Source organism: Pangasianodon hypophthalmus, chromosome 5, assembly GCF_027358585.1.
Source record: "Pangasianodon hypophthalmus isolate fPanHyp1 chromosome 5, fPanHyp1.pri, whole genome shotgun sequence".
NCBI lineage: Eukaryota > Metazoa > Chordata > Actinopteri > Siluriformes > Pangasiidae > Pangasianodon > Pangasianodon hypophthalmus.
Window position 1 is genome coordinate 5,385,884 of NC_069714.1, and position 21,918 is coordinate 5,407,801.

The 21,918-nt window shown below is 39.4% G+C and overlaps 1 protein-coding gene across 3 annotated transcripts in view; it reads left to right on the plus strand.

The window, feature by feature from the left end:
* The first annotated feature begins 3,921 nt into the window (after positions 1 to 3,921).
* Positions 3,922 to 21,918, plus strand: part of rab3gap1 (RAB3 GTPase activating protein subunit 1) — a 67,870-nt gene continuing 49,873 nt past the window's right edge. For all 3 annotated transcript variants that reach the window (XM_053234064.1, XM_026928135.3, XM_053234065.1), the window contains exons 1-8: positions 3,922 to 4,004; positions 4,109 to 4,164; positions 7,311 to 7,386; positions 8,685 to 8,817; positions 9,168 to 9,246; positions 9,546 to 9,665; positions 17,799 to 17,964; positions 18,259 to 18,358. In XM_053234064.1, coding sequence (XP_053090039.1) covers positions 3,987 to 4,004; positions 4,109 to 4,164; positions 7,311 to 7,386; positions 8,685 to 8,817; positions 9,168 to 9,246; positions 9,546 to 9,665; positions 17,799 to 17,964; positions 18,259 to 18,358 — 748 coding nt within the window. In that variant the 5' untranslated portion in view covers positions 3,922 to 3,986. The remainder of the gene's footprint in view (positions 4,005 to 4,108; positions 4,165 to 7,310; positions 7,387 to 8,684; positions 8,818 to 9,167; positions 9,247 to 9,545; positions 9,666 to 17,798; positions 17,965 to 18,258; positions 18,359 to 21,918) is intronic.

Consider the following 21,918-nt stretch of genomic DNA (forward strand, 5'->3'; position numbering starts at 1 on the left):
TCCTCCTCTACTCCTTCCTCCATCTCCTCTCCTCCTTATCTACATCCTCCTCCTCCTCCATCTCCTCTCCTCCTTATCTACATCCTCCTCCACTCCTCCATCTCCTCTCCTCCTTATTTACATCCTCCTCCACTCCTTCCTCCTCCACTCCTTCCTTCTTATCTACATCCTCCTCCTCCTCCTCCTCCATCTCCTCTCCTCCTTATCTACATCCTCCTCCACTCCTTCCTCCTCCATCTCCTCTCCTCCATCTCCTCTCCTCCTTATCTACATCCTCCTCCTTCCTCCTCCATCTCCTCTCCTCCTTATCTACAACCTCCTCCTTCCTCCTCCATCTCCTCTTGTCCTTATCTACATCCTCCTCCTCCTCCATCTCCTCTCCTCCTTATCTACATCCTCCTCCTTCCTCCTCCATCTCCTCTCCTCCTTATCTACAACCTCCTCCTCCATCTCCTCTCCTCCTTATCTACATCCTCCTCCTTCCTCCTCCATCTCCTCTCCTCCTTATCTACAACCTCCTCCTCCATCTCCTCTCCTCCTTATCTACATCCTCCTCCTTCCTCCTCCATCTCCTCTCGTCCTTATCTACAACCTCCTCCTCCATCTCCTCTCCTCCTTATCTACATCCTCCTCCTTCCTCCTTCATCTCCTCTCGTCCTTATCTACATCCTCCTCTACTCCTTCCTCCATCTCCTCTCCTCCTTATCTACATCCTCCTCTACTCCTTCCTCCATCTCCTCTCCTCCTTATCTACATTCTCCTCTACTCCTTCTTCCTCCATCTCCTCTACTCTTTATCTACATCCTCCTCCTTCATCTCCTCTTCTCCTTATCTACATCCTCCTCCACTCCCTCCTCCATCTTCTCTTCTCCTTATCTACATCTTCCTCCTCCATCTCCTCTCGTCCTTATCTACATCCTCCTCCACTCCTTCCTCCATCTTCTCCTTATCTACATCTTCCTCCTCCATCTCCTCTCCTCCTTATCTACATCCTCTTCCACTCCTTCCTCCATCTCCTCTACTCCTTATCCACATCTTTCTCCTTCTCCTCCATCTCCTCTTCTCTTTATATATACCTTCCTCCTCCTCCAACTCCTCTCATTCTTTTCTACTTCTTCCTCCTTCTTTTCCACATCCACCACTTCCTCCTCTCCTCCACCTTCTCTCACTATCTTCTGCCTCTCCCTCCTCCTCCTCTCATTCTCTTCTACCTTTTCATCCTCCTCCTCCTCCACCTTCTCTCACTATCTTCTATCTCTCCCTCCTCTTCCTCTAATTCTCTTCTACCTTTTTCTCCTCCTCTCCTCCACCTCCTCTCACTCTCTTCCTCCTCCTCCTCTCATTCCCTTCTACCTTTTCATCCTCGTCCACCTCCACCTCCCCCCATTCACTTCTACGTCTTCCTCCTCTTCAAACCCGAAATCCTTTCCGCCTCTGAATAGGAGCAGGATATTTTCACTTGAAGTATGGAGAGTCTTGGTTGAAAATTTTATAAATTGACCAAATTCTCTGACTGTTTCATCAATAAAAAGCTTTTTCAGCTTGTGGATCCCATGTGTGTTCAAAATAATTGTCTATATTTTAAGGCACAAAGCCAACATGATGAAGAGAGAAGGAAAGAGCGAGATCTCCGACACAGTGCGGTTCACTCAAGGGTAAAATCACAGCGGCACCGAGTTCATTCTCTCATATCGCATTTCACATAAGGCAGGGTGTCTAACCTACAGCTGGCCTGATAAAGGTTGCAATCCAGTCCAGCAGATGAATTTAAAATTAGTGTTCCTAATAAAAACTGACTTATGGCCCTTAATTGAATTGAAAGATTGGGAAAAAGCCCTAGTCTCTGTCCCACCAGGCATATACAAGGCCCCGGAAAATATTTGGACACTTACAAATGTCTGGCCGTCAGGTTTCAAAATCGAACTGTAAAATGTTTAGTGATTTAATGCACAGCGCCGTTAAACACACAGATGAGCGCTGTTTCTCTTCTGCTGTCGTCGTGATTGTTGTCATGAACTGCATCTCAAATCAAAAACTCAAAAGAATTTACTAATCTAGGAAATCCAGAAGACTGGCACACAAAACCGACATTTTAGTAGATTTAAAGGTGACATGGGAGGTTTTTAAAATTCGAACACTAGCTGGAATAGGAAAACCGGTTAGTGTCCGTACTGAATAACGATCTAGAAGAGGAAAACCGGTTAGTGTCCGTACTGAATAACGATCTAGAAGAGTACATAAGTACGCTATTTACGACACAACGCTAGTTTGTTTTTCAGAGGTAGTAATTCGTCCATTTCTGTAGCTGAAATAGTGTGCAGCGTATCAGGAAAAAGCTTAAATAGCATCTACACTTTAATTTAAATACAGCTTCTTTGAATGCGACTCCCAGTAACGGTTTGAAGTATTAGCACAGAAAATCCATCCATCCATCCATCCATCCATACATACATTCATTCTCTGTAGCGCTTATCCTACACAGGGTCATGAGGAGCCTGGAGCCGATCCCAGGGGTCATGAGGAGCCTGGAGCCGATCCCAGGGGTCATGAGGAGCCTGGAGCCGATCCCAGGGGTCATGAGGAGCCTGGAGCCGATCCCAGGGGACTCGGGGCACAAGGCAAGCGACACCCTGGACAGGGTGCCAGTCCATCGCAGCGCACAATCGCACACACACTCACACACCCATTCACACACTAGGGACAATCTGGAAATCCAATCAGCCAACAACGCATGTCTTTGGACTGGGGAGGAAACCAGAGTACCCAGAGGAAACCCCTGAAGCACGGGCAGAACATGTAAACTCCGCACACACGCGGAAGCAGGATTCGAACCCCACTAACCACTAAGCCACCGTGCCCCTGCACACAAAACCTTTTTGAAATTTCTAATTTGTCTTTGAAATTTCTAATTTGTAAAATAAATGAATGAAACAAAAGAGGAGATTGCGAGTTTCTCTCACCACCCTATTTGGAAATCGAGAAACCCCATGTAGGGTCGCGACCCCTAGTTTGGGAGTTAAGATGTGTCATTGGTCTCAAAGTTCTCAACGTGGGGTCTGTTAGGCAAAGCCAAGGGGTCAGCGTTATTTTAGATTTTGTTAAGTTGTGAAGTTGTGTAAAACGCACAACCCATCATTAGTAAAGTTATATTTATTATTCAGTTCTCATAGTTATTAGACTTGTGTTTCTCTGGTGAGCAGAAAGCTCAGGAATAAATCCTCTGTGGCTCCAATGTTTGGGCCAAGTATCATTATACACATTTAAATAATAATAATGATAATAATGTTTTAATGTTATACATATAATATTTATAATATTTGTAATATTATAAATATTATTTTTAATATAGTATTTTTTAATATTATATTATTATTTTTTTTATTTTTTATGTAAATCCCTTCATATATTTTTTATGCATATATTTTTTCTTATATTTAATATTTTTCTTTATAAACATTTTTGTATGTATATTTTTCTTTATATTTAATATTTTTCTATATTTTCTTTTTATGTTGGAACAGTTGTACAAAGCATTTCACTGCAAGTCACACGGAGTATGGTTAATTTGAATTTGAATAATAATTATAATTATTATTATTGACCGCAACAACAACAACAACAACAACAACAATAATAATAACAACCACAACAACAACAACAACAATAATAACTACAACAACAACAACAACAACAACAATAATAATAATAATATTTGAATAGTTGGATTTTGTTCATAAAACAAATTTGTATGGGGAGTCTGCAGAAAGTTTTAGCACCTTTGTGGTCCTTTTCCTAAAATGAGTTTGATGCACCTGGTTTACTGTATAGTTACTGTATTGTTTATTGCTTTATTGTGTGGGTGTGTAATTCCTGGCTTTGCTCTCTCTCTCTCTCTCTCTCTCTCTCTCTCTCTCTCTCTCTCTCTCTGACTTCATTTCCCATAATGCACGTGGAGAAAAGCGCAGAGAAAATAAACAGAGCTCATCATGGCGGCTGACAATGATGTGAGTGCCACCTCTTAGGCAGACATTATCTCCTGCCTCTGCACCATCTCCCAGCTGTGTCATGTTCCTGCACTTTAACACTGTTTACTGTCTTGTTGTTGTAGCCCGAGTCTGAGGTGTTTGAGATCACGGATTTCACCACCGCGTCCGAGTGGGAAAGGTAAAAGCTAACACCTACTTACTTCCCATGTAGTTAGCTAACTGACTGATTGATTAAAAAACAAAACAAAACAGCAATTGGATTCTTCTAAAAATAGATTAGACGTTTATAATATAATGATTAGTCTTTTATAAAATGTAGAGAAGGCCTTGAAGCGAATGTGCTAACGCAAAACTCAAGAGTAGCGGCGCGTCATTAGTACAAATGCTCCACTATGAAGCAGATTACAGCTTAGTGCACTACATAGTCTTTATTTACTTCTCTACATAGTGCACTAGTGCAGGGAGCAGGCAGCGGTTTGGGATTCATGGACTCGAGAGAGAGTTAGCAACATTACTGATGCACTTATTTTTGTATATGCTAGTTGTATTTTTGCCAACTAACTCTTGTGTCATGTGATTTATATATTCATTTTTCACACAAGTGACTAGTTAAAGTTATTCTGCTTAAAATGAACACTGTTTTTACATCTTTCCAGTACATTTTCTTTCTGAAATATATTACTAGCTAAGACTGGTTACATTGGCCCCTGAAATTAAAGTTGGTGTCTGAGAACTTTTTGTACTTGTGTTTTAATGTTATTGTCACTTATACGATAGTATATCTTTAAGAAAATAGTTTGGAGATGTTCATGTTTTAACGGTATAGTTTGTCACTTCTGGGAAAAGGTTTAAGATATTTTGATGAGTCGTCCTGTACTAGTCTTGCGTTCGTCCAATTAAATGCTCTCTAGAAGGTATATGTCCCACCCCCAGGGGTTGATCAAGCTCTACAGCAGCAGCATGTTTGCGTTAAACAAGATTTGCTGGTGCGTTTTTGACCGAGCGTCTTCCTGCACGCTATTTTCCAACTATTCCTCGGTTGGAGTTCATTTATTTCAATTTTTTCTGTAATACATTTTTTACACTTCTCCTCAGGGATAAAATTCTCACATCCGGAGAGGAGTTTGAGTTTCTAGCTGTTTGTATTTTCTACGAACCACCACGTGGTCAGCTCCTTAAATATCTAATGTTAGATGCTAATAAATTGTTCTTCTTCTTTCGGCTGCTCCTGTTAGGGGTTTGCCACAGTGGATCATTGGTCCGCATATTTGATTTGGCACAGTGTTTATGTCAGATGCCCTTCCTGATGCAATCCGCCCGAATTTGATCCGGGCTTGGGACTGGCACTGGGAGTGCACAGTCATGTGGGGTCGGTTCCCTGGCCGGGAATCAAACCACAGCGGTGAGAGCACCAAGGCCTAATCACTAGTCCTCCAGGGACCCTACATGCTGATAAATGAATAACTGTAAATGATTAGCAGTTTGAGTATACACAATTCATTTACAGTTTTAATTTATCAGCATTTAATATTAGATATGTGTGTGTGTGTCCATACAGTCACTGTCCACTTTAATAGGAACTCCTATACAACTGCTCATTTATGGAGTTATCTAATCAGCCAATCATGTGTCAGCAGCACAACGCATAAAATCATGCAGATACAGGTCAAGAGCTTCAGTTAATGTTCACATCAAACATCAGAATGAAGAAAAAGTCTGATCTCTGTGACTTTGATTGTGGCATGGTTATTGGTACCAGATGGGCTGGTTTGAGTATTTCAGAAACTGCTGATCTGCTGGGAATTTCACACACAACAGTCTCTAGAACAACACAGAATGTTGTAAAAAAACAAAAAAAACATCCTGTGTGTGGAGGATCTCCAGGCTGAAGCACCTTGTTGATGAGAACAGTTTCTGAAATACTCAAACCAGCTTATCTGGCACCAACAGCCATGCCACGGAAGGAGGTCTATAGTAAACTCAAATAAGCACTCTTTACAACCGTGGTGAGCAGAAAAGCATCTCAGAACTCACAACACATCAAACTTTGAGGTGCATGGGGTACAACAGCAGAAGACCACATCAGGTTCCACTCCTGTCAGCCAAGAACAGGAGTCTGAGGCTGTCATGGGCACAAGCTCACCCAAACTACACAGTTGAAGATTAGGAAAAAGACCAGGTGATTTTTTTTTTCTCCCTAATCTTCAGCTGTCCAGTTTCAGTGAGTCTGTGCCCATGAGAGCCTCAGATTCCTGTTCTTGGCTGACAGGAGGGGAACTTGATGTGGACTTCTGCTGTTGTAGTGTTTTGTGTATGCTGAGATGCTTTTCTGCTCACCATGATGGTAAAGAGTGATTGAGTTGCTATAGATGCGCACACACACACACAAACGCACACACTGACACTATAGAGAAACTGCTCGACTATTGTCAAAAATTCAATTGTGAAGCAGACAAAATTGTCTCACATTTAATACATTAAAAAGTTTCTCATTTCCATGATACAGTCTGGAAATGATGTTGTTTTGGTATATACATTAATTAGGAAGGATTAATTTTTTTTTATTATTTCGTCATGGCATATCTGAAACTGATCTGTGGACATGACAGAGATTCCATGGTTAACTGTTGTATGAAACAACTTAATCAAAGTTAAGCACAAACTAAAACCCTGTTTGGGTGAGATTGATTTTTTCGGCGTGATGTGTATTTTTGAAACATTTGAATATCTTTGTGATAAACGATGTCTGCTTCACACACAGTGATGTGTTCACTTTATTGGATCAGAAAACAGCAATCATAATGATGTAGTATTTGCAAATATAAGATGAGGCTGTCATTTTCTTATGGCCTGCAGACTTGCACGCTTTCCTTTGATTACCTTTTTTTTTTTTTTCTTCAAGTAAACTCCCGGTGAAGACATTACATTTACAGAGTGATGCAACCCATAGAAACGACATTTTTGAGGGAACATATCCTGTCATTTTGTCAAATATTTTCTCTTAAACAGCTAAATGCGGCGAATGTCGATGATCAAAAAACTATTTTCCGACACATCCGCCTGCAAAATGTCAGTCTCTGGACAGGACTATAATGAATATAGTTGGAAGTGGAACGCTAATGCTGTCTGAATAGGACTTAAGAATGAAATTTAGCCTGACTGCACTCACAGAGTAAAAAATAAATTTCCTTAAAATATTTAAATACAGAACAAATTAAGCATGATTTCTATTTCCTGTGTTTTAGATTTTCTTGGACACATCCATGAAATTGCCTTGTTGCATTTGCTCTAACGTAGTGTATGTTAACCATGCGATGTGTTCAGATTCGTGTCCAGAGTCGAGGAAGTGCTGAACGACTGGAAACTGATTGGCAGTAATGTTGGCAAGCCACCCGAAAAGGTGATTTCTTTCAGACTCTTTCACTGACCACTTTATTAGGAACACCTGTACACCTGCCGATTTATGCAGTTATCCAATTAACCAGTTATTTGGCAGGAGCAATGCAGTCATGAAGGCACAGGTCAAGAGCTTCAGTTAATGTTCACGCTAAAGATATTAATTATCAAATCGGAATGGGGAAAAGTAATCTCAGTGACTTTGACTGTTGCGTGGTTGTTGGTGCCAGATGGGCTGGTATGAGTATTTATGAATCTCCTGGGATTTTCACTAAGGCTGCACAATATATCAAAGTTATCGAAACATCGCAAATATCACAGTATGCATATTGCAAGGGCTTGTGATAACGGAATGGTTTTAATACTTCAAAAGGTTACGAAATGTCAAAGTTTTAGGGTGACAGATAGCAGAGAATGCTTTCATTTCCTCAGAAGAACATGAAACGTGTAAGTTAGGTCATTTTCAGATTTTAAACATATATATATGTATAATTTACACTGATTTTACACACTTATATCATCATACCACATATTGCATTATTTGACAAGGTATCGCATATCAAATTTTCTTCAATATCCTGCAGCCCTAATTTTCACACGCAACATAGAATGGTGCAAAAAAAACCAAACAAACAAACAAAAATATCTAGAACTTGCTAGTTCTGTAGATGGAAACACCTTGTTGATGAGAGAGGTCAGAGGAGAATGACCAGACTGGTTCGAGTTGACAGGAAATCTATAGTAACTCAAATAACCACTCTTTACAGCCATGGTGAGCAGAAAAGCATGTCAGAAAGCACAACACGTCAAATCTTGATGTGGATTGGCTACAACAGAAAAAGACCACATGGGATTCTAGCCAAGAACAGGAATCATGAGGTTACAGTGGGAACAGACTCATTGAAACTAGACCTTGAAGATTGGAAAAACTGAATACTAAATTTTTTGCCAAGTCTATATGGTATTGAAGGTTTGTACCATTTTGGGACATTTAAGAATTGTAGTAGGAGTCACAGTTTTACTGAAACAAGCCTTCAAGCCATTTATCAGTGGAGAGAAGGAATGAAAGGTAAAGAGGGACTCTGAGGATGAGTGATAACTTAAAGGATATAGGGGACAAGAATGAGGAAGACAGGGATTGGAGAAATAGTGTGCGAGGAAAAGAAATTGAGTGATAGTGAGAAAATGGCTGAGGGAGAACAGACAGATCAGGTACATTGGAAAAACACTGGTGATGCGTTTAATAGATGACTCTAATAATTGTAATAAATGCCTCTTTTTCCTTTTTTTTTTTTTTTTTAGGGAGAATATACCACAGGCACATGGGAGGAGAAGTCACGTGAGATCAACTTTGCCGATTTCAAGTTTTCCATCACGCACCATTACCTGAAACAGGAATGTGCAGAGAGCGAGGGGAAGGAGGACGGCGAAGAAGGTACATTTATTGCAGTGATGGTTGCCAAAATATTTCCCATGGTTTACAGTGGGCCAGAAAAAGTACCAGGGATACTCATACCAAAAATGAGTACTATATGCTGTTCAGTGAAACTAGAGAGAGAACTTTTCCAGTTTGCATAAGTATAGCCTGTTCTGAGACCACAAACTATGGACAAGCAGCTGTTCTTCTGCTGTGTTACAAATGAGACTGTGTTACAAATGAGACTGTGTTACAAATGAGACTGTGTTACAAATGAGACTGTGTTGAAAATGAGACTGTGTTGAAAATGCTGGTAAAGCCTCCTAGCTTCCTAAATCAGGCTAAAACAGATCATGTCCTCTTTCCAGATGCCTTTCCTCTGGCCATGCAGGACCTGCTGTGTATGAACAACGACTTTCCTCCGAGGGCACACTGCCTTGTTAGATGGTTAGTAACACCACTGAGCTTTTATAACGGAAGTGTACACTTTCCTGTATTATATATTCCTGTAGTGTGTGTGAGTGTGTGTGTGTGTGTGTGTGTGTGTAAAATTAAAGTTTATGGGAAGCTTGTCAAGGTTCTTGGCTTGTAAATACATACACATTACAGATTCTGTAGCTGGACCTTAGGTTCAAATATATCTTGAAGCATTTCCTCTTCCTGTTTGGTTAACAAGTACATTATAGGTAGAAGTGATAGGAGTAAACATAGAAAATCTCCTTGCCTGAGGCATCTTTCTGCTGTAGGTATGGAGTGCGGGAATTTGTGGTCATCTCTCCTGGAGCGAACTGTGAAGCGATTATCAGCGAGTCCAAATGCAACCTGCTGCTCAGTTCTGTCTCTGTCGCTCTGGGAAACACCGGCTGGTGAGTAATAGGCAAGACTTTACAGAATATACATATAAAAAAAGTCAAAATCCCAGGCCTAACTGGAATGTAGAGGTATGTTATTAACCCTTTAAAGGATAATGAACAAAATGTGTTCATTTTTTCACCCTGTGTTCTCAGTTTCGTGCCTTATAAACGGCATAAAACATAAAATGCTTTAATCGAATCAGTAGAATTTTGTACTTTCAGCATCTCTGAGTATCACTGATTGGTCTGTGTTTGAAAATTACCAGCCACTGACATGACATGGTGGTTACTTTTTAATACAGTGTTGTCACATATATACTGACAACATCATAATTTATGGCCATGTGATACTAAGTTATGGCCATTAATTGTGTAACTTTGGCCCACTTCTTAATATGAAACATCATACTTTATTATTTGGTGAGAACGGCTGAAAAAAAGTATGTCTGCTTAGAGAATTCGATAGCGGTGATTGAGCTAATCCATGTATATCCAGTATATCCATGTCACAAAACCAGTGACTCCAGTATGTCTTTATACATCATTCAGTATTGTAGTGTAATATTATCAAATGTTTCCAGCAGCAGAAATATAGTTTTATATATATATATATATATATATATATATATATATATATATATATATATATATATATATATATATATATAAAAATAGTTAGATCATCGTAGTTACATGGTTTGGTTCTTGTGGTCTAATTCAACTGATTTCTTTGTCTCTTGCTCATTTGAAAATATAATAGTTGCCACGACATCTCGATAAGCTTAACTTATGCTCTTGATACATTGATTACAGTTAGGGGTGTAGCACAATGACAGTGTCTGTATCCGTATCTGTTTACTGCTCTAAATATCTGTATCCGTATCCGTATCTGTATCCGTATCTGTATCTGGACATAAACTTGAACCCTGTGCCTGAAGAAACCAGCATGTCTGCAGAAGCATGTCTTTCTCAACACCAGATACATCACTTGAGTTCATAATGGCCTACTCGCGCAAACGCTTTCGTGTTATAACCAGAATGGCACTTCTGCTTCCGGCTCGTCAACTATACACTAGGGCTGCACAATATATTGAAATTATCAAAATATCACAAATGTAAATATCGCGATATGCTTATCGCAAGGGTGCTGTTTTAGACACAGTGTCTGCAAGAGCTCCTGAAAATGAACATCAGCAACATTCATCATATAAGCTGGAGAAAGACGTCAGACTGAATGCTTCCTCATATGTAATTATGAACTATGAAAGTAAGAAAATACCTATTAATAGAAACAGACACTCAAGCTAATGTTAGCCAGACACTATGACTTTATTGTAAGACTGAAGGGGAAAAAAGCAACGTTAGATGTTGCAGTCTGTCTGTTGTGCCGAGTGTACCGGAGACGTGGGATCCATGGTACTTCAAATTGGAAATACATCACAACCCTGAGTGCGAGTAGTCCATTGGTCTCTAGTAGAGAAGTGTGTGGGAGTGTGTTTTTTTTTTTTTTTTTTTTTTTAAATCCTGATCATGTAGCTATTATTTTTGTATGCCAGCAATATTGTAAATTCCCTAACAAGTTTAGTTGGTTCTATTTCTCAAAATATAAAAACTCATAGCCTGATATAAACCACTGTGACCTTGACCAGGCAGTTGGTAAAAATAAATGCATTGCACATTGTAAATGCAAAGCGCTGCACCTCGTGTTCATGTTAAAGATTGCGAAAGTAAAAACCTTTCGCTCGTGCGTCTTTTTTTCTTGTCTCAGCAAGAAACCATGTGAAAACTCTGCCTTTCTCTTATTCGTCTTTGTATCGGTTTAAAACACATTATCTGTTCAATCCGAATAATGTCTCTGGATATAATGCATGAGAATTATCTCCAAAACACAGTTCCTGAGTATGATCTTATTTCTCAGTTGTTAAGCACAATAGAGCACATTCATTTATTTACTACGAAAAAAAGCTTTATTGTTGTTTCTGAGAAGGATTTGTTTGATGATTTGATCATGATACTCATAATCATACTAGCAACAGCAATAGTAATCCCACATATCATTCCAAACTATATGTGTAAATACATTTTTAAAGCAGGTCATATCAGCCCTGAATATTGATGAAAAGATCTCAAATAAAATAAGAAAACGGGAGCATGAGATGTGGTGAGAGAATTATCTTAGCCATTATCTATCATTTTCAGCCATTAGCTCTTGTGTTACTGCAGGAGTTATTTATTAAGCTTCCTGTTTCTCAAGAAACTGTGTACTCTTCTGATTTTTTTTTTTTGCATTAATTTGTAAGTGTATATATTTTCAGAGACTTTGTGTACTAGGTTGCAATTTTTACTGCAATTAACTCTATATGGAGATGTACTGTATGTGTAAGCAATATGCTCCACCGAAGATTTCACCGTTAATCAAACAATCCTGAGCCTGTAGTATATTTTCAGTCACACATTTCCTTCGATTAATATTGTAATTCATAGTCCTAACCTTTTTTACTCCAAATGAAATGTCAAAAATAAAATAACTCAGAATATACTCAACATACTGTTACGCCATCGTTCTGGGAATGGTTTGGTGGAAATAGAGGTAAATAAACAATTACTTGTTTAGATAAAAGATCACGTGTCTGTAGAGGAAGTGATTGCTACATGGATACCGGAGTGGAGGAATCAACGAGAGGTTCAGTATGGAAACGGTTTAGTGTGGTCTTACTGGATTAGTGTGGCTTTAAGTCTGTGGTTCTCAGAGTGGAGTCCGAGGACGCCCTGAAGTACAGCCTGGGGGTCTGTGATAATTAGGCTTGTGTGATATAAAGATTACATCATCTCTACACAATCTTGGACTGGCACAATATTCGTTCATGTCTACTCTAATTATATTATATTGTTATATTTTATTGTGTTAAGCCAGGTTTACGCTGTATGATATTCCACCTGATTTTGCTGTCGGAGATAAAATCACACATCGTAAGGGATAATCTTTGGTCGTGAGTTGGTGGTCGAGGTTGATGTTCTACTAGAAACTATAATGTGACGTGTTCTCAGCTGATTTAGTGCAGCTGACCAAAGACAGTTGAAGAGAAAGTTCTTGCAGTGTCTGAAAATTTTGCTTAAAATCTCAGTGTGAGTGCTGCTGCGACACTCGTCTAAAATCTACCAATAGGAGGACGGCATATGATTACACAAAACGCAAAGAACAGCTACAAACATGGTAGTGACAACGACTAAACATAAACAAAACATATTGGATTTAAAAGAAGAGCGCTTGAAGAGTTGAATTGCGGCAGCAGACAGAATGTCTCTATAACGTCTCATCAGTGTTGTATTACGACAGGAGGAAAGGGATGCAACATGGAAAGAAACAGAGGATGAATTACAGCTTCCAGGTGTGTAAGTAGCTAATCAGCATGCAAAAGCTGTGTTCATAGAGTTTATTGACTATTGTGACAAAAAAACAAGACGAAGAAACCGGTGCTGTGTCACTGTGCACCCAGTATGGCAGAATGTAGTAGCTGTCTTCATCGTTTAATCTGACATGTAGGAAGCATGTTATGGCACAGTCTGTTACAGAATTCTTATTAGGATCGTCTCATACAGTGTGACAAGTAATTATCGTAAAAGACAGCTGGAAGTAATAGTGTAAAACCGGCTTTAGGCGGACATGCTTATGTGGTGTTAAGTGTAACAAGAAATCCATATAGAACCAGTGGCACTGAGAATGCATTAATGGAACCATTGGGATTCGCTACAGCCTCAGTCACTGGGGAGGCCTGTGTGGGTTTGGTTATGTTAGGCATGTTGGCAAGGCTGAAGGGCGAGTGGGGTAAACTGTAGAAAATAAGCTACTTGAACACAAGCCAGGGCGTGATCACCCCGGGCTGGGTCGGCTGGGTCGGCTGGGTCGGCTGGGTCGGCTGGGTCGCCTGGGTCGGCTGGGTCGGCTGGGTGAGGGCGTCTGATGTTCAAAACACCTGAAACACTCAAGAACTCCAGGAAAACATCACTGACGATGATGTGCTTCACGTGATGTATTTTAAAATCGTTATATTATATTACCAGCCCTGCCAACCTTTACTCATTTGGTGTAAACCGCCATCGCCCCGAAGCTCCGCCCCCTCTCACATAACAGACAATATTTTGAGTTCATTAATGTGAAATAAAATCTAGTTTTATTTATTTATCTATCTATATATTTATAACTTTGCTCTTGCCATGAATATAGCACTTGATGCTGGCACAGCGATTAAAACGGTTCTGGACCATTAAATCGTTAACCACGTAGGTTTAATTGGTGAATCGCAAGCAGGGAAATATCAATATTACACAACACACAAGTATCAGTTTTTATATTTATTATTGAATGTTCTTTTGGAAAGTCGAGGAATGAAAAAAGCTCCAGCCATATTACATATTACTGTACACATTTGAATAATTAGCCTGATATTTAAGTACTAGGATTATGCTCATAAAATAAATATGAATATAAATATTCAGGGAACTATTTTGCATTTAAGGGATCCCTGGCTGCAGAAAGTTTGATAACTCATGCTATAAGTGATAGTCAGATGAGACAAATATCATTGACGTGCTAATCATAGACAAGTTTGACTAAATTTTCCTATTTAAATGGTTTTTGTTTTAAACAGTTGCACCTTTACCTTAAAAATGAATCGAAGCCAGTGAATGAAGACAAACCTGGAGGACGTGGTTTATTCCAAGAAAGCTTTTATTTTAAACTGAGAAAATATCAAACGTTGCTTGTGAGTAGAGGCACAGGACAGTGGAAAGAAACTGCATATTGATTCATGTGAATTGTTTTGTATGCTGTGCTTTCAGAGTTAAAAAGTTTTCAGTGTTAAAACCCATACACACACACACACACACACATGAAATTCAGAGAGAGAGAGAGCGAGAGAAAGAGATCAAGGTGTAAATTGCCTGTACATCCAAGTCTGTGCAAAGATAAATGCCTTGTCTCTCGGTTTTATGAAACAAACGTTTGGTAGAGTAATGTACCAGGAGTTCTGTTTTACATAATGCATTACTGCCTCCAAAACAGCAATTCAAACCCTCTTATTAGTTTAACTTCTTTTTTTTTTTTTTCCTTCCTGTTCACTGTTGCTGTGCTGTTTCTTGAGCCGAAGCCTTTACAGCTCTAAATACATCCTCGTGATAACGTCGTTACTTAGCAGTGTAGCGAAAAATATGATTGAGCATGAATATGGGATTTTCATGCACATGCTAGCATGAAACTTAGAGCAGTCTACCATCATAGTGACAACTGGAGGAGCACGCGTGTATGCTGCTTTGCTTTGTAGCATGTCACAGACTGATTTAAAGCTGCTTATTGTACTACTGTCTGTCTGACGTGAGCTCGAAATGACGTTTGAGAATATGAACACGTGCATCTGAGTCATTGCTGCTGTCCTCATGCACGTTTTTTTGAGTTAATTACCTACACAAGGACGTTGTATGTTTGTAACGTTCGGTTACATGACCTGCCTGAAAAACAGGGCTCGTGTTCAATCACTGCATCGTCCTGAGCTGTTTTCTGTGAAACACAGGCTGTGTGTGTGTGTGTGTGTGTGTGTGTGTGTGTGTGTGTGTGTGTGTGTGTGTGGGCGACCGGTTTCCAAGAGCAACGCTCTACAATAGGTTACAGCACACATCCCGCTGAGATGCAAGAGGATGAACGCGTCGCCCCCGGCAACTCGCTTTCCTTCTCTTTTGCAGGCTCATAGGGCACGGGGTCACTGCATTTCTGGGGGCGATTGTTCCCTTTTTTAGGTGTTTTGAACAAAACAGTATCAATAGCACTGATAAAAGTGCAGCACTGCACAGCGCCATGATTTTCATCATTTAGCTGTATGCAGAATGTGTTGAAACGCTTCCAGCACCTCTTGTGATGAACAGTCCGGCGTATGAGTTAACATTTAAATCCTTCATCTCGGGCACGTGTGGAGTGTAATGGATTCCAGGTGCTCAGGTGTTTTCGCAGGCTTTTTGAAAGACTAATGACCTCATCTGCGTGTGTTAGCGTTAATGACTCTGCTGTGCCACTGGGTGGCTCTGTTGACATGCGTTTTGAGGATCGGTCCTCAATTCCAATGCGCTTTTTTTTAAAAAAAAAAAATTTTTCCCCGATATCCTCCGTTATCTGCTCCTCTAGAGCGACGTCGTTCTTCCATAAGCGAAGAATGTAATGATCGTAACTTTTTTTTTCATCATTTGTGTTATCATCACAGCTGAACAGTTCATCATAACAGAGCGTGCTTATTGCAGTTCAGCCAACACGGTCACGCTGCACGAACAGGAGGATGATAGTACTAATAAATGTGCTTCATTAAGATAAAAGTGCTTTGCGTGGCAGTTTCCTGGTTGAAGCCGCTCATTGGGAGGACAGGATTGTGCTCAAAATGCATCAGAAATACAAATGAATGCAAATTCAATTCATACGTGCAATAAGATCAAAGCCCTAGACAGAGTAGAGTTCAATTACTCTTTATACAGGACAAATATGCAACAGCTGTGTAGCTGGGTTGTAATAAAAAGCATTTTTTTTTTTTTTTCTTAAACAGTGGTCTTTGAAAATTATTACGTGTCACGCTGTATGAAATAATCTCACAAAATATTGCCAGAATTCTGTAACAGACTGAGATAACGTCCCATTATATGACGAAGATCCGCTAACGATAGACCTGTGATTAAAAAAAAATTTAGGTTCTGCTCAAGTCATAAATAAGGCTGCGTAAACAAACATCCTTCTACGTGATCTTGAGGTATTTTTAAGGATATTTTTATCTTTTACATGTTTTCAGGTAACTGTATTTATAGCCGTTCCGTGAGTTTTGCGTAATCGTATACAAGCCGTCCTCTAATTGGTGGCTTTAATACGAGCTTCATAGCAGTGCGTCACATTATACGTGATGAGGACGCCGATCTCAAGTCACAACCAGAGAATTCCGCAACCAGAGTGTGAGATTTTGGCCTACGATAGCAAAATCGGGCTGAAAATCTTACAGCAGAAACCCGGCATTGCATAACAAGCTGCTTTTTTAATAGTCTGACGTTGCAGGATTGCTGCATCACATAGAGCAGCACACCAGTTCATGAGAGTAAGAGTGGGCGATATGACAGAAAAATCATTCCTGAATTTTTGAAAGGCATTTCTATGATACGTGATATAAATCACAATATATAGAATTGATTTGCTCACGATCTGCCAGCAATGCATTATGATTGCCTACAAAAATTAATGTATATTTATTAAAATTATTAAAAAATATAACCCTGTGTGTATATGTATTGGTATATACACACATTTATTTATTTATTTATTTATTTATTTTATTTATTTTTACAATTTTAAAGATTAAATTGAGAATTTTAACATCAAATCAGCTGCTTCCCATCATTTATTTAAAATTCAAATTATAAAATATATAATTTTTTCAATAAAATATATTCCAATGCCTCAGAAAAGTTTATTGTGGCATTATTTATTATAGCAATATTATATTGCTATATCATCAAGCCCATGAAGTTATTCTCTCTCTCTCTCTCTCTCTCTCTCACTCTCTCACTCACACACACACACACACACACACAAACACACACACACACACATACATACACACAGTTTTAGCAAATAAGCCCAAAAATACTTTATAGGGCAGGTGTGTTTATCCAGCAGTTACTTTTCCAACATTTCTCTACCTACTTTATAAACAAATATTTTTTTTCCTCTTCTTTAGGGGAGAAAAATACAGTAAGTGCACTCATGTATTTAAAGACACTAATGCTGGTACTAGTGCTGGTGCTGGCACAAACTGTCAGAAAGTGTTAAACTAGTGTGTGTATATTTTCTGGGCTTTATTAGTGTTGCACTAGCTCATATATATATATATATATATATATATATATATATATATATATATATTTTTTTTTTTCTCCATATGGCTCAGTTATTATTAAGCCTATATTAGGAGACGTACAATAAGACGACTATTTCCACTGAGCGATCTCATGTGCTGTCTGCTATTGTGACACACCTTCATGTTCACTTTTGATTTAACATATGGCCTTCTCACAGCTCCTGACTTTGCTCTCTGTGTGTGTGTGTGTGTGTGTGTGTGTGTGTAGCCAGGTGCCGCTGTTCGTGCAGATCCAGCAGAAGTGGAGGAAGATGTACGCGGGTGAGTGCCAGGGCCCCGGGGTTCGCACCGACTTCGAGATGGTGCATCTGCGCAAAGTTCCCAGCCAATACAACCACCTCTCAGGCCTGCTGGATATCTTCAAAGCCAAAATAGTGAGTAAGAACGATAAGGATGGGGGGTTATATCTTGCCGAAAAAAGTAATAAATCTTTCCTTTCTCTGAAGGGCAGTGGGGAGAAAAGTGCAGCCAAATAAAGGCGTATGTGTTAATTAAGATATTTAAGCTGCTTATATTCGGATTAAAGCCTCTAGGTGTTGGCTGAGAAGTTTCCTGGCTGATACCTCGCACTCTCGGATGTTCGTCCTGCTCAAAGGTGCAGATGTGCCTTCCTTTTTTATTGTAACTTATGCCTCGCTACTGTTTCTTGTCACGTTTTTAACCCACAGGGGTGCCCGCTGACACCGCTACCACCCATCAACATCGCCATCCGCTTCACCTACATCCTCCAAGACTGGCAGCAGTACTCCTGGCCCCAGCAGCCTCCTGGTAGGTTTTCTCCCTCCATCACCCCCTCGTTATACTCATGCGGTCCGTACAGTGAAAGTTTAGAACCTGAGCCATAGCCAGTGGCCTGCTCTCCACATGCACTCATATCCTGTGTTTTTATTTCACGATCTTATATTTCCTGTTTGCTCTTCTCGAATCCGATTGGTCTGAAGGTGTTGATTTGATTTTCTATAACAGCAGCTCTGACCGTAGTTCCAGCTGCGAGCAAAGAGCTTGTTTCTATAGTAACAACATACACAGGGAGTTGTATGCCAGATGTTCCACATAAACACATAAAACAACTTCTGTAATCGTGATATGCTGAAGTTTTCTGTGAGGAGCTGTCTAGAATTTTTGGAAGGAGTCTTCCGACACGAGAATGTCCTCAGGAACATGACAAACTGCATTTTTTTTTTTGTCTTATTCGCTTCAAGAGAAAGAAATAAAATAAGCTGCAGTAAAGTACGTGATAACAGGAAGTTGTTTTGCAGATGCTGGACAGTGTTAAATGCAACTATATGTGTGTCATTCGTTAATAAATAAAAAAGAAATTGTCATATTTGGCAAGTTGCCGAGGTATAAGAGGAATAAAGCACTTCGGGACATGCTGTTGTTGAAACGTAAGCAACTTTGGGGTAGTAACATTAGCCGCTTCGCGCCGGGCCGCATCACACCACCCTGTCATTGTTTTTTTTTTTTTTTTTTTTTTTTTTAAATAATTTATTTATTTATTTTGCCCCATTGTGCTTTATTTTGTATTTATCCTACTATGATTCACTTATTTCTGGTTACTTGGAATGACCTGGAAATATTTTCTGATTCAAATTGCTTTCTTTTCATAAGCTCATAAGATGCACCGTAACTATTTGTGGTTTCCCCAGTCTGGCCTCTCAGACTTGAATTTATAAAAGAAAGAAAGCATGTATTTGTCACATATACATTACAGTACAGTGAAATTCTTTGCAGTTAGGAAGTTGGGATCAGAGTACAGGGTCAGTCATGATACGGTGCTCATGAAGCAGGGAGGGTTAAGGGTCTGACAGTGGCAGTTTGGCAGTGCCAGGCCTTGAAGCTGCCATTGTTGGGATCTTGATCAAGGTCTTAGCCCTCTCTGCTCCAGGAGCGCTGTATCATGACTGACCCTGCGCTCTGACCCCGACTTCCTAACAGCGGGAAGCGGGGTAGGGGGGAGGGTTTTTTTTATATATATTTTTTTTATTTTTTTTTTTTTCCCCCCTGGGGCTGCACATGATGTAGGTAGCCAGCTAAAGAGCTTTCTTTCATTGTTTGTGCCTGTTTGTGCCTTCCTTCCTTTCCATTTTCCTTTCCTTTCCTTTTTCCTTTGCTTCCCATCCTTTTGCCTTCCTATTCTTCTTTCCTTTGGCTTTCCTTCCCCTTTCCTTCTTATTGCCTTCCTATTTTCCTTTTCTTTCTTTTCCTTTCCTTTCAATTTTCCATTATGTCCCATTTTCCTTGTCTTTCTTTCCCATTTTCTTTCCCATTTTCTTTTCCATTTTCTTTTCCTTTCCATCTTATTTCCTTCCTATTTTCCGTTCCTTCCCATTTACCTTGTCTTTCCTTTCCATCTTATTTCCTTCCCATTTTCCTTTCCTTTACTTTTCCTTCCTTTCCATCTTATTTCCTTCGCATTTTCCTTTCCTTTCCTTTCCATCTTATTTCCTTCCTATTTTTCGTTCCTTCCCATTTACCTTGTCTTTCCTTTCCTTTCTTTTCCTTTCCTTTCTATTTTCCATTATGTCCCATTTTCCTTGTCTTTCCTTCCCATTTTCTTTCCCATTTTCTTTTCCTTTCCATCTTATTTCCTTCCCATTTTCCTTTCCTTTACTTTCCCTTCCTTTACTTTCCCTTCCTTTCCATCTTATTTCCTGCTCATTTTCCTTTCCTTTCCTTTCCCATTTTTCTTGCCTTGCCATGCCTGTCCCCTTTCTTTCCATGCGTTTACTTGCCTTGCCTTGTCTTCTCTTCCCTTTCTCTATAAGCTTTACTGCTGCTTGTCTTGCTCTGTTTATTATGAATTTCCTGATTGCTGAGTGGAGTGAGGTCATTTTTCTCCCCTAACATTTTCTGTCACACATGACAGTGCATCTAGCTGTAAATATGGCAATATGCTTAGCAGATGATTAGAGATTGTCGGTGGCGTGAAAAACGCTATCAGAGACCTTTATCTGTTCTGCAGTGCTAAATCAGCGGGTAAGCTTCGTTGTTTTATCAAAGGCCGTAAGGTTGTCAGTTTACGTCCTGACACTGCCACAAGCCACTGCTGGACCCGTGAACAAGACCCTTAATTATCACCTGCTTCCTCTGGATTCTGTCGTACTTGAAAGTTGCTTTCAAGTGATAATGAATAATTATTCAGTGCATGAATTAATGAATAAATGTGCGTGTAATCTGTTCCAGTTATTTGATGTGTGGTAGGTGACTTTTTTACTTACTTTCTTACTTAGAAATTGGTGGACTAAGGTAGATTTTATGCCAGTGCTGTACATGCCAACAGCTATAGATATAAATCTAGCCCTTATAAACCATCAGAGATGCTCAGTGGAGCCTGCTAAGTGGAATTGAAACACCTTTAGCTATTACACTTCCACTATTATATGGTAGGCAATAAAAAGCAAACTTTAGTTTTCTTCAGGATTTGCTTGTTTATGTTTCTGACCCCTGTTAGTATCAGGATCATATCTCAGATTATCTAATTTAATAACACAAAATGAGCTGATTGATATTATCTAGTATTAGAAATGCCTCTAGCTGCTATTATGACCTTGCATTGGCTAGCTTTAATATTACAGATAGTCTCACATTGCTGTTCAAACCCTGTTGTCAGGAATAAAACAGGACAGGGAGTGTTCTTATAGGAAAACCATCAACAACAAGGTGGTGTGATTGCAGCTGTTACAGCCCCAAAGTTGAGTATTTTCCTATAAAAGCATGTCCTGGAGTGTTTTATTCCTCTTATACCACAGAAATTTGCTAAAATTTGTAACGAAAACATGACACATCATTATTTTTATCTGTATATAGGTCAAGTCTAGTTACAGTGTTGTGCAACATCTGGAAAATAACTTCCTGTTATCATCTTAGATGTTATAGAAGGTGTAAATGGCCGTTCAGATTGCACCTGAATATCTATTTTTCTCTCTCTTGAAGGTAATAAGACAAAAAACACACAGCTTGTGTGTTACTGAGAAACTGTATTGACTGATACAAAACGCTGACACTGGAGACTCCTTCTGTAAAATATAAATAAGAGAAATTTTCTCCGTAGAGATCCGTTTTTTCTTTGTTAAATAACAAGTCAGTGATTATTAGTTGTATATTATGTTGAGCGTCCACTATACAAGTCCTCGTGAATTAGCTGTTACTATGGAAACGATAACGTATTGGAACGTATGCATTAACATAATCCTGTGATTTGCATTGCATGCTGTTATAGAGAATTAATCACCTTCTGCCCAATCAGATTCGAGAGTTCATGGGTTAATGTACAGCTTACTGGTTAATAGAGCTGTATAAGCTTCAGAAGTCTGTTTTTTTTTTTT